The 17,186-nt window shown below is 45.8% G+C and overlaps 1 protein-coding gene across 1 annotated transcript in view; it reads left to right on the top strand.

Annotated features, from left to right (window-relative positions):
* Nucleotides 1-16,519, top strand: part of LOC139383382 (kinesin family member 23) — a 36,084-nt gene extending 19,565 nt beyond the window's left edge. The window contains exons 17-23 of the mRNA XM_071127910.1: nt 721-894; nt 5,692-5,892; nt 7,306-7,542; nt 11,052-11,140; nt 13,172-13,253; nt 14,532-14,602; nt 16,468-16,519. Coding sequence (XP_070984011.1) covers nt 721-894; nt 5,692-5,892; nt 7,306-7,542; nt 11,052-11,140; nt 13,172-13,253; nt 14,532-14,602; nt 16,468-16,483 — 870 coding nt within the window. The 3' untranslated portion in view covers nt 16,484-16,519. The remainder of the gene's footprint in view (nt 1-720; nt 895-5,691; nt 5,893-7,305; nt 7,543-11,051; nt 11,141-13,171; nt 13,254-14,531; nt 14,603-16,467) is intronic.
* Nucleotides 16,520-17,186: the final 667 nt, after the last annotated feature.

Here is a 17,186-nt window from a genome sequence, read left to right as displayed (position 1 = left end):
GGTTTATAGAAGCAGGTACCCACGTGCCATCTCATTTGGTTATACCCACGTGGGTGATTTGAAAGATGAACTGTTGCTGGTTGTCGTGGTAATACAATGAAAGTTTAGATGCCAATCACCATCACCATAAGTTCAAAGATGAAAAAGCCTGGAGGGAGGAGAGATGACTAGAAACGATTCAGTTGACCGTTTTATGTGTGGATTAATTGTCAGAGTAGAGGACCTTGTGCATTTCAGGTAAAACAACAACTCAATGTTTATATCCCAGGACAAATTAGCTAGCAACAGCAAGCTAGCTAGCTAAATTGCCATACATGTTCAATGCTTTTCGACTTGTCCCCAAATTAATGCAATTGGTTCAGAGTTTGTTTTTGATATTTTAATCTGCGTGTCGTGATTGCGTTTGGTGTGGGGGGGACAAAATAAATGTATGCATGATTGGCTGAAATAATAATATATTGAATGCATTAACAGAAATTACCATAACCAAATAAACATTGTAAATGATAGGAATTAAAAGATAATGTACTGCTGATGATGTAATGGAGAATTGATAGACACTCAAACGCAAACAATTCACACGATGCAGTTAATATCTTTGTCGACCAAACAATCGACCCAGTCGACTAAATGGGGTCAGCCCTAGTGTACCAGTCAGGTATTTCCTGGTCTGTAGTGCCATGTACTGTCACTTAACATCTCTCTCTCTCTCTCTGTCAGATTGAGATCCTGCAGAAGACCACCAACATCTATGAGGATGACAAGCGTACGCTGCAGCAGGAGCTGGAGAGCAGAGAGCAGCGTCTGCAGAGAGAACAGACAGAGAAGAGACGCATGGAGCAACGCATGCAGGGCATGGTCCAGGACACCAAGCACAAGTGGGAGAAGGAGTGTGTGAGTAGACTAGAGGAGGAGGGTCTCTCTCTGTGGTCCAGGACACCAAGCACAAGTGGGAGAAGGAGTGTGTGAGTAGACTAGAGGAGGAGGGTCTATCTCTGTGCCATAGCAGGAGGGGGGGGGGGGGGGATGTCTCTCTGCAGGAGGAGGAGGGTATCTCTCTGTGCCGCAGCAGGAGGGGGGATCTCTGCCCTGGGGCTTTGGGATATTTTTTTTTAGACTAGAGGAAAGAGTGTCTCCTACTGTCCCATCAAAGATGGGCCTTGAGAGATCTACAGGCTTTATCCAAGTCCAGCCAAACCTTTCAGACAGGATACAGTGATCAGGATCAAAACTGACTTGTAACAAAACGAAGGGCACTATGGTAGATGGCAGCCAAAGGTGTCAGAGTTTTAGCAGCTGCACTTTGATAAATAATATCACCATAAACAACAACAGATCAAAAGGTTGACTGAATAACCTGCTTCCTACTGCTCAGAGAAAGACACCATAGGAAAAACTGAATAATCTGCTTCCTGCTGCTCAGAGAAAGACACCATCTGTTTCTGTAGGAAAAGACAAGATTTAAAGTTATCTTAACCAGATAATCTCTATGTTTTATAAACGTCAACCCATATAAATCCAAATGCCTCAGTATTTATCTGCAGGAACACGTTCCATTGGAGAACCATCTAATGACGGAACATGCAGTTAATCTGGAACATTCTTACCAAACTTTAAAAACAATGTATTTAGTTTTGCCCATATTAAGCTTAAGTTTTAAATCGGCAAAGAGATTCCTGCATACACTGCATTTGGGAAGTATTCAGGCCCCTCAACTCTTTCCACATTCTGTCACCTTACAGCCTTATTCTAAAATGGATTAAATAATGTTCCTCATCAATCTACACACAATACCCCATAATGACATGTTTGCTAATTTATACACACACATATATGTTCTGTCTCCTAGAGATGAACGTACTTTGGTGCGAAAAGTGCAAATCAATCCCAGAACAACAGCAAAGGACCTTGTGAAGATGCTGGGGGAAACGGGTACAAAAGTATCTATATCCACAGTAAAACGAGTCCTATATCGACATAACCTGAAAGGTCAGCAAGGAAGAAGCCACTGCTCCAATACCGCCATAAAAAAGCCAGACTACGGTTTGCCACTGCACATGGGGACAAAGATCATACTTTTTGGAGAAATGTCCTCTGGTCTGATGAAACAAAATGGAACTGTTTGGCCATAATGACCATTTATGTTTGGAGGAGAAAGGGGTATGCTTGCGAGCCGAAGAACACCATCCCAACCGTGAAGCACGGGGGTGGCAGCATCATGTTGTGAGGGTGCTTTGCTGTAGGAGGGACTGGTGCACTTCACAAAATAGATGGCATCATGAGGGAGAAAAATGATGTGGACATATTGAAGCAACATCTCAAGACATCAGTCAGGAAGTTAAAACTTTGCAAATGGGCCTTCCAAATGGACAATGACCCCAAGCATACTTCCAAAGTTGTGGAAAAATGGCTTAAGGACAACAAAGTCAAGGTACTTGAGTGGCCATCACAAAGCCCTGACCTCAAACCTATAGAAAATGTGGGGGCAGAACTGAATTTAAAATAAACAGCCTAATTTACATTAGTATTCAGACCCTTTGCTATAAGATTTTAAATTTGAGTTCCGGTGCATCCTGTTTCCATCACAGGTGGACTTGATTGGAGTCCACCTGTGATAAATTCAATTGATTTGACATGATTTGGAAAGGCAAACACCTGTCTATATAAGGTCCCACAGTTGACAGTACAAGTCAGAGCAAAAACCAAACCATGAGGTGGAAGGAAGTGTCGGTAGAGCTCTGAGACAGTATTGTGTTGAGGCACAGATCTAGGGTACCAAAACATTTCTGCAGCATTGAAGGTCCCCAAGAACACAATGGCCTCCATCATTCTTAAATGGAAGCAGTTTGGAACCACCAAGACTCTTCCTAGAGCTGGCTGTCCAGCCAAACTGAGCAATCGGGGGAGAAGGGCCTTGGTCAGGGAGGTGACCAACAACTCGATGGTCACTGACAGAGCTCCAGAGTTCCTCTGTGGAGATGGGAGAACCTTCCAGAAGGACAACCATCTCTGCAGCACTCCACCAATCAGGCCTTTATGGTAGAGTGGTCAGATGGAAGCCACTCCTCAGTAAAAGGTAAATGACATCCCGCTTGGAGTTTGCCAAAAACCACCTAAAGGACTCTCAGACCATGAGAAACAAGATTCTCTGGTCTGATGAAACCAAGACTGAATTCCTTGGCCTGAATGCCAAGCGTCACGTCTGGAGGAAACCTGGCACCCTCCCTAAGTTGAAGCATGGTGGTGGCGGCATCATACTGTGGGGATGTTTTTCAGTGGCAGCGACTCGGAGACTAGTCAGGATTTCAGGGAAAGACGAATGGAGCAAAGTACAGAGATCCTTGATGAAAACTTGCTCTCAGGACCTCAGACTGGGGCGACGGTTCACCTTTCAATAGGACAATGACCCTAAGCACACAACCAAGACAACGCAGGAGTGGCTTCGGGACAAGTCTCAATGTCCTTGAGTGGCCCAGCCAGAGCCTGGACTTGAACCTGATCTAACATCTCTGGAGAGACCTGAAAATAGCTGTGCAGCAACGCTCCCCATCCAACCTGACAGAGCTTGAGAGGATCTGATAAGAAGAATGGGAGAAACTCCCAAAATACAGGTGTGCCAAGCTTGTAGCATCATACCCAAGAAGACTCAGGCCTGTAATTGCTGCCAAAGGTGCTTCAACAAAGTACTGAGTGAAGAGTCAGAACTGACATTTTACATAAGTATTCAAAGGTCCAGATGTAGTTTTTGCTTTGTCATTATGGGATATTGTGTGTAGACTGAGGGAAAATAACAAGGCTGTTACGGAACATAATTTGGAAAAGGGGTCTGAACTTTCTGAATGCACAGTACATATGTACAGTATCTAACCACTAACATAAATCGACTCTAGGGGGCTAGCCGATCTACAAACTTCTGTCTGTAGTATCCGAACAGTTTGGGTTACACAATAATATGACCCTCTATGGAAAGGTTACTCACGCACACTTTGGGGGTTTTGCTCTACGACACCCACAGGCCTCACAAGACTCGTCTGAAGGTCCCCCGGTTGAAAAATGAATGGAAGTCTATATGGAGACCCCTCCCCCAGCGTAGATGGTGCTTAGTCTGTAGACGGTTGTGACCAGTGTTCCATGACCATCTACATAGGGCAGCAGTAGTACCGGAGGATAGCCGGCTAGTGACTGAAGGGGCTGAATACTTATGTAAATAAGTTACTTCTGTTATTTTATTTATACATTTGTGTGTGTGTGTGTGTGTGTGTGTGTGTGTGTGTGTGTGTGTGTGTGTGTGCATTTCTAAACCGGTTTTGCCTTTGTCATTATGGGTTGGTGTCTGTCGATTTGAAGGGGGGGGAATTATTTAATCAATTTTAGAGTAAAGCTGTAACGTAACTAATTGTGGAAGAAGGGAAGGGGTCTGGTTTACTTTCCGATTGCACTGTCTGTTAGATATACTGTCAGTGATACGTTCATTTAGAAGTGCCGCGTTCGGACAGAGATCTAATAATCAATATGCCAAGTCTGAGATTGTTTAGGGCCTGTAGCTGAGATGTGATGTAGGGTTGCACAATTTGGACTAAATATCTCATATTTGGCTAAGGTAAACTTCCGACATACTGTCAGGGTAGGGAACATCACTTCTAAAATGAGGTCAGATTAATTAATACATACTGTGCTAACTGAATACAAATCAGTTCCCAGGAGGCCAAAGCATCTCTCAACCCGATCACATGTTCCGGACTCGGGCACCGGGGTGACGGAGGACTTTAGTGGGCCCACATACTTCCAACGGTATATGTAATTCCCTCACCATGGAGTTTACCACGATGATGGTGGAAGTTGTCAAATGGGAGGGGGGGGGGTGGGGGTGGGGGCGGCTGGAAGTGGTAGCAGCCGCAGATCCGTGTCTGATGGAATCGTGAGTAACCGCTGTGAGTAACCGCTGTGAGTAACCGCTGTGAGTTACCGTGGGCACCTTCCTCCAACGATGATCTGCTGGATGGGGTAGCGCAGGCAAGCCTGTGAGGTGTGTGAAGGCCCCATCCTAAGCACTCCCTCCCCTGGCACTATAGCTGAGGAACCCCGTCTGATTGGTGCTTGGCCTGGTCGTTTAGGGTGGCGCTCTCAGATGCCTCCTATTGGGTAGCATCCTTCAGTAAGGCCGGTCGTTCCTGGAGCTCCTTGTTCTTCCAAGTGAGGCCAAATCATCCCACCTGTTAATTCACAAATGTCTTTATATTTTTCACAATGGAAGGCGGCGAGTTACACTAAAACAAACATTTAGAGGTCTCACATTTCTTGGCTTTTGTGGAGTTTAACTGGCTCTCATCTTCAGTCATAACTAGCTTGTATATGCACAGATGGTGTGCACTCGGGTCTGGAAATACAGTCCCAGCACTAAGGCCAACGTGAGGTTTATTTTTTTTAAATGAAGCAGGGTGGCTCCAATAAACTTCACTCTAGTTGGTCAGAGCAGCTGGCTAACAGCTGGTGGCAAGCACTTTGAAGAACACAAACGTAGACTAGACTTCATCAGGGTGCTTGATCTATTCATCTATTTTCCTACTCGTTAGTTAACTTACTCCATTAAGCTCTCGCATTAACACGTGTCCTGAGTTCTTGGTTTTTAACTGACAACCATCATCTGGGCACGTGTTGTGTTAACCCTGGCTGGTTCTGGTGTGTTTCCAGGAGCGTCGTGTGTGCGCCAAGCAGCTGGAGATGCAGAACAAGCTGTGGGTGAAAGACGAGAAGCTGAAGCAGTTGAAGGCCATTGTGACGGAGAGCAAGACCCCCTCAGACCAGCGCCCCGCCCCCGACAAGCCCCAGCGCCCCTCCCGGGAGAGGGACCGCGTTCCCGCCAAGAGATCGGCCTCACCGTCACCCGTTCCCGTACGTTACCACGACATGCGCTTCTAGGGCACTGACTCATCCAGCTAATATACCCTACTGAAGTGTTTTCCTTTCCTAATCAAACTACTGTTTCCCCCTTTACTGCTAACAGGTTGACCAGCCTCTGTTGACTGGCAGGTCTGTTAATCATGATGTTAAACACATCTGACTGACTGACTGGCAGGTCTGTTAATCATGATGTGAAAACACATCTGACTGACTGACTGGCAGGTCTGTTAATCATGATGTGAAAACACATCTGACTGACTGACTGGCAGGTCTGTTAATCATGATGTGAAAACACATCTGTTTGTTATTTTACGTGTTACAATGTGGACTTAATGAGTTGAATTTACTGACCCTGACCTTTTTGTAGAAGGTTTAACTGAAATCCACCGTTCTATCCCATACTTTGTCAGACTTTGATTGAATGTAACATTTATGTAATTGTGTGTCTATCTGGTGTTCATGCAGCCTGTGTGTGTTGTTAGTGTGTGCAGCCAGCCATGTATGGGATGAATGGTATGTAATGGATGGATGCTATGTATCCCAACTAGCTGGTTGACTTGTCTATCTGCACCACCACCATACTCTGTACTCTGCCCTGCAGCCCGTCCACTCCAGGTCCAGCCAGGCCCTAGACCCAGTGTACGCCCCTCCCCATCCCCAGCAGGTCAGACAGTGGCCAGGCTCCCACCCCACCTCCCCTCCTCAGAGCGCTAGCACCGGCACCAGTTCCCTCTCTGTCACCTCCTGCATCTCAGAGTGGGAGCAGAGAGTACCTCAGGACAGACATGCTGACCCGGCCCAGTACGGGACCCCTAAGACTAGAACCCTAGCTCAGACCCAGGGTCTACCCAGCAGCCTTAGCAGGAGGAGAGGCAGGTGTTGGGAGAGGGCCAGAGAAAGAGAGGAAGAGAGAGAGGTTCCTGACCAGACCTGTGATCTAGACCTAGAGGAACAGGAAGGAGCATACAGGGTCAGTGAGTCTCATCAGACTAAGGTGGTAAGGTCATCTGGTAGGTAGCAGAGCTGCAGTTAAAGTAGATTCCTCCAACCAGCTCATCAGCTGACCTTTAGGTTTTTGGGGTAATGTTTTTATGAACACTCCCTCTATATAACTGGTACTATGTTCTTGTTTACACTTTAGACTGAAATAAAAATGATTTTCTAACATAACAGGATTGGTTCTTCTAAAACAACATGTCTACTACCAAGCCATGTTTGTCGTTTTCTACCACCATGATGACTGATCCCTGATTGAATCAGATTGAGTTGTTTTGTTTGGTTGGCTAGATTGTACTTCCTGTAGTGTTGATGATCTATTATTGTCACTAACTCCAGGAATAGTTTTATTGTTAGCAACACATGATTCTCTGACTTTCACTCTGCTTCGTTTCCGTCGATGACCAGACGGGTCCCCCGGTGCGTGCGGTCCACAGGCGCTCCCACTCTGCGGGCGGGGAGAGGTGGGTGGACCACAAGCCGTCGTCTAACGTGGAGCTGGACACGGTGATGCAGCCCATCCTGGGTTCCAACGCCATTAAGGTCTCGGCCCCCAGCGAGAAGGCCCTAGCCAAGTGTGACAAGTACATGCTCACTCACCAAGACGTGGCCTCTGATGGAGAGATACAGACCAAACTCATTAAGGTATGTACCAGCCAGACTTGCAGAAAGCTCTTTGAATTTATCTACCGTCAAATTTCAATTAATAGCCTGGCTGTTTATTTGCTTTAATCACTGAACACAACCAGCGCTTATTTGAGCCGGGCTTCTATTTGAGCCGGGCTTCTATTTGAGCCGGGCTTCTATTTGAGCCGGGCTTCTATTTGGGCCGGGCTTCTATTTGGGCCGGGCTTCTATTTGGGCCGGGCTTCTATTTGGGCCGGGCTTCTATTTGGGCCGGGCTTCTATTTGGGCCGGGCTTCTATTTGGGCCGGGCTTCTATTTGGGCCGGGCTTCTATTTGAGCCGGGCTTCTATTTGCGCCGGGCTTCTATTTCCTTACTAAACCCCCCACCTTGCAGTCTCGCCCTCTTCTGATTTTTTTCTACTTTTTGTCTTTGTCGTTCTCACTCGTTTTGGATCGATCCCAGATTGCCTGGCTGTTGCTTCACCCACAAATTTGTTCTGCCAATTTGATCACTGCTAGCTTGAATTTTATGTAATTTTCTTTTAGGTGGCTGGCAACGATGACAGAATATTTTTTTAATGACCGTGGGAATATCAGTTGTCCATTGTAACCTTGAAATCAGTTCATTTAGACACGCTGTTTATTTGCTGAAATGTGTGCCGATGCCTGGTGTCGTAGCGTTTGCTGTCATTACATGTGAAGACTGTTATCAAATCAATTCTCTGTGTAATTATTCCTTACGTGATTAAACTAATCATGTAACTTTAACTAGGAAGTTGGGGCACCACAGGAAAAACGTTTATAGTTTATTTCCCGAATTAACTCTTATCGATTACAGATTGTTATACTGGATACGTCAGAGTACCATTCGGTCGTTCAACCGGTTGTGTTTACCAGACTATAGAATTAAAACAGCTGCAGTCTGAATAATTGTTATTTTAGTTAGTAGATTTCTTAGCCATTTTCAACGTGGGAATGATCTCCACATTCCCATTTCAACATGTAGCGACAGCTTCCATGTTTTCTGGTCTATTGTACATTTTGTCGGAAGTGGGTTTTTATACTTTTAGCAGAACAGGAGCAGGTTCAATGACACCGTGTAACGTCTGTGCTCACGGGGGCGTTCCGTGTAACGTCTGTGCTCGCGGGGGCGTGGCCACCAACTGATCCTAAGTTACTATGAAAAACAATTCTCATTTAGAAGACTAACATCACGTTGTCTTTCCAAAAGTATTCTTATGCTTAATCATTTATTTTATTCAACTTTCAGATGCTAACCCCATAATTGAGAAGTGTATACAAACAAAAAAAGTTGTCTCTCCTTAATGAGGTCACCAGATGAAACAAACTCAACATGACTTAAGTGTCCACTGACCATTCCATCTGCTTGGAATACAGAAATACTGTTCAATTATTAAACCTTTTGATGTCCAAGTGTCTCTGTGTTCCACAGTCACATTCCACGGCTATATACAAGGAGTACCAGTACTAAGTCAATGTGCAGGGGTATGAAGTAAATGAGGTAGATATGTACTTATACAGTGACTAGGCAACCAGATTAAACAGTAACAGCAGCGTATGTGATGAGTCAAAATGTTGTTACGGTGGCCTTCATGATCAATGTAAATAGTTAAACAATAGATACCCGGACTAACTATTTAGCAGTATTCTGGCTTGGTGGTAGAAGCTGTTCAGGGTCCTGTTGGTTCCAGACTTGGTGCATCGGTACTGCTTGCCGTGCGGTAGCGAAGAGAACCGTCTATGACTTGGGTGGCTGAAGTTTATGACCATTTTTAGGGCCTTCCTCTGACAACGCCCTGTGTAAAGTGTATATAGCGCCTTGCAGTTGGATGCCAAGCAGTTGCCATACCAAGCGGTGATGCAGCCGGTCAAGATGCTCTCAATGGTGCAGCTGTAGAACTTTTTGAGGATCTGAGGGCCCATGCAAAATATTTTCTTGATGCGTGTACCATGATAATTCCTAAGTGATATGGGCACCGAACGTGAAGCTCTCGTCCTGCTCCACTACAGCCCTGTTCGGTGTGGATGGGGGGTGTGCTAGGCTCTCCTTTTCCTGTAGTCCACGATCAGCCCCTTGGTCTTGCTGACGTTGAGGAAAAGGTTGTTGTCCTGACATCACACTGCCAGGTGTCTGACGACCTCCCTATAGGCTCTCGTCGTCGATCGGACCAGCAAACTTAATAATGTTGTTTGAGTTGTCCACGGCCACGCAGTTGTGGGTGAACGGGGAGTACAGGAGGGCACACACCCGAGTGGCCCACGTGTTGAGGGTCATCATGGCGGATGTGTTGCCTACACTCGGGACCTGGGGGTGGCTCGTCAGGAAGTCGAGGATCCAGTTGCAGAGGGAACTGTTCAGTCCCAGGGTCCTTAGCTTAGTAATGAGCTTTGAGGACACTGTAGTGTTGAATGCTGAGCTGTAGTCAATGAACAGCATTCTCACGTTGGTGTTCCTCTTATCCAGGTGGGAGAGGGCAGTGTGGCGTGTATAGATAGATAGATAGAGATTGGTTCATCTGTGGATCTGTTGGGGCGGTATACGAATTGGAGTGGGCCGAGGGTGTCTGGGATGATGGATTTGATGTGAGCCATGTCAGCCTTTCAAATAATTTCAGGGCTACATGTGTAAGTGTTACGGGGTGGTAATAATTTACAGGTTACCTTGGTGTTCTTGGGACGATGGTGGTCTGCTAGAAACATGTAGGTATTACAGACGGGGTCAGAAAGAGGTTGTCACTTTAGACCCTTGTCAGCTGGTCAGCGCATGCTCTGGGTATGAGTCCTGTTAATCCGTCTGGCCATTCGGCCTTGTGAATGTTACCCTGTTTTAAAGATCCTCTACGGTGAGCGAGATCAGTCATCCGGAACAGCTGCTGATCTCATGCATGGTACAGTGTTGCTTGCCTTGAAGCGAGCATAATAGGAATTTAGATCGTCTGGTAGGCTCGCGTCACTGGGCAGCTCGTGGCTGTTTCCCTTTGTAATCCATGATGGTTTGCAAAACCGGACACATCTGACGAGCATCAGAAACGGCGTAGAAGGATTCGATCTTAGTCCTGCAGTGATGTTTTGACTGTTTGATGGCTTGTCGGATGTCGTAACATGATTTCTTATTAGTGTCCCGCTCCTTGAAAGCGGCAGCTCTATCCTTCAGCTCAGTGCGGATGTTGCCTGTAATCCATGGCTTCTACGAACTTACTAGTACTACTACTGCTACTTTTACTAATTTACCAGTACTACTACCACCACCATGCAGAATTGGTCAGGAGCTCATAAAGGTGCCAGCTGTCCATCTCTACAGCGCCATCTTTAATGCTTGTGTTCTCATGCCTGTATTCCTGTGGGGATCAGTTTGATGGCGCTGGAAACGTCTGGTTGTGGGTTTGATTCCCACGGGGGACCAGTATTGAAAATGTATGCACTCACTACTGTGGTGGCTCTGGATATGAGTCTGCTCAATGACTAAAATGTGAATGTGTTGTGATGCCTGTGTTGTGAACTTTTAGGGTGAAGTGTTCAAGACACGAGGGGGAGGACAGGCGGTCCAGTTCACTGATATAGAAACTCTGAGACAGGAGCTCCCCACTGGACCAAGGTAGGTGTCCTGTCTACTGCCATTTTATGGCTGCTAATTTACTACTACTACCGCTGCTGCCAACTTGCTGCTGCTGCTACTACTACTACTGCTACTGCTAACTTATTAGACTGAGACAGGAGCTCCCCACTGGACCAAGGTAGGTGTCTTGTCTACTGCTAACTTAGTACTGCTACTAGTACCACTGTTACTGCTAACTTACTCCATACATTCATGTAAACATACATTCATACATCCCATGTTTCACGAGTTGAATTAAAATACTCCAGAAACGTTCCATACGCACAAAAGCTTATTTCTCTCAGATTTTGTGCCAAAATGTGTTTTACATCCCAGTTAGTGAGCATTTCTCCTTCACCAAGATAATCCATCCATCTGACCGGTGTGGCATATCAAGAAGCTGATTAAACAGCATGATCATTACACAGCTGCACCTTGTGCTGGGGACAATAGAAGGTCACTCTAAAATGTGCAGTTGTCACACAACACCATGCCACATGTCTTGAGGGAGTGTGTAATTGGCATGCTGACTGCAGGAATATCCACCAGAGCTGTTGCCAGAGAATTTAATGTTAATTTCTCTACCATAAGCCGCCTCCATCGTCATTTTAGAGAATTTGGCAGTACGTCCTACCGGCCTTACAACCGCAGACCATGTGTAACCACGGCAGCCCAGGACCTCCACATCCGTCGTCTTCACCTGCGGGATGGTCTGAGACCAGCCACCCGGACAGCTGATGAAACTGGGTTTGCACAACCAAAGAATTTCTGCACAAACTGTCAAACCTTTTCAGTGAAGTTCATCTGTATGTGCATCGTCCTCACCAGGGTCTTGACTTGCTCCTCACGGATCAATCCCACTTTTAACTGCACCGTGCAGACGGCGTGTATGGAGTCATGTGGGCAAGCGGTTTGCTGATGTCAACATTGTGAACAGAATGCCCCATGGTGGGGTTATGGTATGGGCAGGCATAAGCTACAGACAATGAACACAATTACATTTTATTAATTTGAATGCAGAGATACCGTGATGAGATCCTGAGGCCGATTGTCGTGCCATTCATCCGCCTCATCACCTCATGTTTCAGCATGATAATGCACGGCCCCATGTCGCAAGTTCTTCCATGGCCTGCATATACTCACCAGGCATGTCACCCGTTGAGCATGTTTGGGATGCTCTGGATCGACGTGTACGACAGCGTGTTCCAGTTCCCGCCAACATCCAGCTACTTCACACAGCCATTGAAGAGGAACAACATCCCACAATCAACAGCCTGATCAGCTCTATGCGAAAGAGATGTGTTGACTGCATGAGACTAATGGTGGTCACACCAAATACTGACTGGTTTGCTCAACTTTTTTTTTTTTTTAAGGTATCTGTGACCAACAGATTCATATCTGTATTCCCAGTCATGTTAAATCCATAGATTAGGGCCTAATTAATTTAATTAACTGATTTCCTTACTTGAACTGTATCTCAGTCAAATATTTTAAATTGTTCCATGTTGCGTTTATATTTTTGTTCATTGTACTTTCATGCGTACAGTGCATTCGGAAAGTATTCAGACCCCTTCAATTTTTCCACCTTTTGATAGGTTGCAGCCTTGTTCTAAAATGGATTAAATAGTTTTTTCCCCCTCATCAATTTACACACAATACCACATGACAAAGCAAAAACAGGTTTATTAAAAATAAAAAACTGAAATCACGTTTACATAAGTATTCAGACGCTCCCCATCCAACCTGACAGAGCTTGAGAGGATCTGCAGAGAATAAACTCCCCAAATACAGGTGTTGCCAAGCTTGTAGCTTCATACCTAAGACATGCGGCTGTAGGCGCTGCCCAAGGCGCTTCAACATAGTACTGAGTAAAGAGTCTGAATACTTATGTTATTTCACTTCTGAAAATGTCTAATCTTGGATCACATAATGATAGTTTTGTGAATCTTAGATCAGAACGATAAGGTGAAGATCATTTGCTTTTGTATTGTCTGTTGATGTCAAACACTCACTGTGTGTTCCTCCGTTCAGCCGTAAGAGGAGGTCGTCAGAGGGCAACACTGCCCAGGGGGGCGACCGTATGGAGGGAGACTGGACAGATGTGGAGACCAGGGTAAGAGACAGGACTCCCTCCCCACACTGGCTATTGTACTGTTTTTGTCTGGTCCCGGGTCAGTTTTTGCGGTACAAGCCCTAGTGTTACGAAACCCATAAGAAGCCTACTGATTTTGCTGCACTCACTGGTCTGGAACCTGAATCATTATGTCTAGGGGCCCTAGGCCTTGTTGACTGGTCTGGAACCTGAATCATTATGTCTAGGGGTCCTAGGCCTTGTTGACTGGTCTGGAACCTGAATCATTATGTCTAGGGGTCCTAGGCCTTGCTGACTGGTCTGGAACCTGAATGAATGTGTGCATTTATGTAAGAAATCAGTGTATGTGCCTAGGTGTCGAATATAAATATATAATATATATATTTACTCAGGGAGATGGCAACATTACCTTGGTCCAGGGCCAGCTTTGTCTCTGACCTCTTGGTCTTCCAAGCAAATTAGTATTTGTAAAGATGGTGAAGATATGTTACGCCCAACATGTACAAAAAGGAAAAATGCCAAAGGTATCCCCAAACTAAAGACTGAACCAAAGGAAAAGCCTCACTGCTTACCAGCTGGGACCCTGAGCTGTGGTCATCAACCAGGCTCAGCAACTGGACAAGGTTTCTGCTGCCCCTGGGGGATGGGAGTGTGGCAGTGTATCCTGGCCTAACTGTGTGCTAACACCACGACCTGCTACATACCACTATATTCATTGTCACGCATTGGCCTGTGACTGACCATAGGACAATGACCAAGACCGTCCACTCATATCTGGTACCAGGCTGTCATGGCTGTAGGGTATACAGTAAGGTACAGGCAACTGCCAAAACAATGGATGCACTTGAGTGAAATAGGGACACAAAGTATATCGAAAGCAGGTGCTTCCACACAGGTGGTGCCTGAGTTAAGCAATTAACATCCCATCATGCTTAGGGTCATGTATAAAATGCTGGGAGGCCATTATTTTGACTACCATGGCTATAGCATGACAAAGCCCCCATCCACAGGGCAGTCTGTCACCAGATCTCAACCCAATAGAACACATTATTGGAGATTCTGGAGCGGCTCCCAAGGCCAGTTTTCCACCATCAAAACACCAAATGATGTGGAAGAATGGTGTCGCATCCCTCCAACAGAGTTTCAGACACTTGTAGAATCTATGCCAAGGTGCATTGAAGCTGTTCTGGCTTGTGGTGGCTCAACACCCCCCATTTAAGACACTTGATGTTAAAACATTTCTGATCAGTTATAGTTAACCATTCTAGAAGCTTCCACACCGTGTGTTCTGTGTTCCAGTGTTCTATGGCTGTGGAGATGAGGGCTGGATCTAACCTGGGTCCAGGCTACCAGCACCATGGACATCAGAAGTAAGTATAATGTCTTCCATAGGTTTTGTTCTACAAATGCGTCTGAACTTTCGGGGGGACACTTTTCAAGGTTTCTAAATTAATACACAAGTGTACAAAACATCAGGAACACCTGCTCTTTCCATGACAGACTGACCAGGTGAAAGCTATGATCCCTTATTGATGTCACCTGTTAAATCCACTTCAATCAGTGTAGATGAAAGGGAAGAGACGGGTTAAAGAAGGATTCTTCAGCCTTGAGGCAATTGAGACATGGATTGTGTATTTGTGCCATTCAGAGGGTAAATGGGCAAGACAAGACATTTCAGTGCCTTTGAACGGGGTATGGTAGTAGGTGTCTTTGAACAGGGGTATGGTAGTAGGTGTCTTTGAACAGGGGTATGGTAGTAGGTGTCTTTGAACGGGGGTATGGTAGTAGGTGTCTTTGAACAGGGTATGGTAGTAGGTGTCTTTGAACGGGGTATGGTGGTAGGTGCCTTTGAACGGGGTATGGTAGTAGGTGTCTTTGAACGGGGTATGGTAGTAGGTGTCTTTGAACAGGGTATGGTAGTAGGTGTCTTTGAACGGGGTATGGTAGTAGGTGTCTTTGAACGGGGTATGGTAGTAGGTGTCTTTGAACGGGGGTATGGTAGTAGGTGCCTTTGAACGGGGTATGGTAGTAGGTGCCTTTGAACGGGGTATGGTAGTAGGTGCCTTTGAACGGGGTATGGTAGTAGGTGTCTTTGAACGGGGTATGGTAGTAGGTACCTTTGAACGGGGTATGGTAGTAGGTGCCTTTGAACGGGGTATGGTAGTAGGTGTCTTTGAACGGGGTATGGTAGTAGGTGCCTTTGAACGGGGTATGGTAGTAGGTGCCAGGTGCACCGGGCTGGGTCAAGAACGGCAGCGCTGCTGGGTTTTACATGCTCCACAGTTTCATATGGATCAAGAATGGTCCACCACACAAAGGACATCCAGCCATCTTGACACAACTGTGGGAAGCATTGGAGTCAACATGGGCCAGGATCCCTGTGGAACGCTTTCAACACCTTGTAGAGTCAACATGGGCCAGCATCCCTGTGGAACGCTTTCAACACCTTGTAGAGTCAACATGGGGCCAGCATCCTTGTGGAACGCTTTCAACACCTTGTAGAGTCAACATGGGGCCAGCATCCCTGTGGAACGTTTGGTATGTTCAGCGTATTAGGAAGATGCTCCCATGTTTGGTATGTTCAGCGCATTAGGAAGATGCTACCATGTTTGGTATGTTCAGCGTATTAGGAAGATGCTCCCATGTTTGGTATGTTCAGCGCATTAGGAAGATGCGCCCATGTTTGGTATGTTCAGCGCATTAGGAAGATGCGCCCATGTTTGGTATGTTCAGCGCATTAGGAAGATGCGCCCATGTTTGGTATGTTCAGCGCATTAGGAAGATGCTCCCATGTTTGGTATGTTCAGCGCATTAGGAAGATGCTCCCATGTTTGTTATGTTCAGCGTATTAGGAAGATGCTCCCATGTTTGGTATGTTCAGCGCATTAGGAAGATGATCCCATGTTTGGTATGTTTAGCGTATTAGGAAGATGCGCCCATGTTTGGTATGTTCAGCGTATTAGGAAGATGCTCCCAAGTTTGGTATGTTCAGCGCATTAGGAAGATGCGCCCATGTTTGGTATGTTCAGCGTATTAGGAAGATGCTCCCATGTTTGGTATGTTCAGCGCATTAGGAAGATGCGCCCATGTTTGGTATGTTCAGCGCATTAGGAAGATGCGCCCATGTTTGGTATGTTCAGCGTATTAGGAAGATGCTCCCATGTTTGGTATGTTCAGCGTATTAGGAAGGTGTTTGTGTTTCTAACGTGAGTAACTTATGTTTTTGTGTTTTTAGACGCAGAAAGCCCTGAAGATCCTGTCTGGGCTGCTCCATACACCCCCCCCCCGGTCCTCATCCCTCCTCAGCCCTCACCCCTCCCTCCTCCTCAGCCCTCACCCCTCCCTCCTCCTCAGCCCTCACCCCTCCCTCCTCCTCAGCCCTCCTTCTGTCCTCCTCTGCCCCTCCCTCCTCACCTCCACGCGGCTGGTGTGCAATAGCTAACACTCTGGAAACTTTTATTTTTAATCTTTAGCCTTAGTAACAACTATTTAAACATTTCCTATTGCTTTTTTATACATGAAAAACAGTGTGTGTATACACTACCGTTAAAGTTCACGGTCACTTAGAAATGTCCTTGTTTTTGAAAGAAAAGCAACAAAAAAAAAGTCCATTAATATAACATCAAATTGATCAGAAATACAGTGTAGACATTGTTAATGTTGTAAATGACTATTGTAGCTGGAAACTGCTGTTTTTTAATGGAATATCTACATAGGCGTACAGAGGCCCATTATCAGCAACCATCACTCCTGTGTTCCAATGGAATATCTACGTAGGTGTACAGAGGCCCATTATCAGCAACCATCACTCCTGTGTTCCAATGGCACGTTGTGTTGGCTAATCCAAGTTTATAATTTTAAAAGGCTATTGATCACCATTTTGCAATTATGTTGTCATAGCTAAAAACTGTTGTGCTGTTTAAAAGAAGAAATACATTTTTTGGGCCTGTAATC

The sequence above is a fragment of the Oncorhynchus clarkii genome, chromosome 2 (genome assembly GCF_045791955.1).
Source record: "Oncorhynchus clarkii lewisi isolate Uvic-CL-2024 chromosome 2, UVic_Ocla_1.0, whole genome shotgun sequence".
NCBI classification, from domain to species: domain Eukaryota; kingdom Metazoa; phylum Chordata; class Actinopteri; order Salmoniformes; family Salmonidae; genus Oncorhynchus; species Oncorhynchus clarkii.
This window is presented reverse-complemented; position numbering and strand designations above follow the sequence as displayed.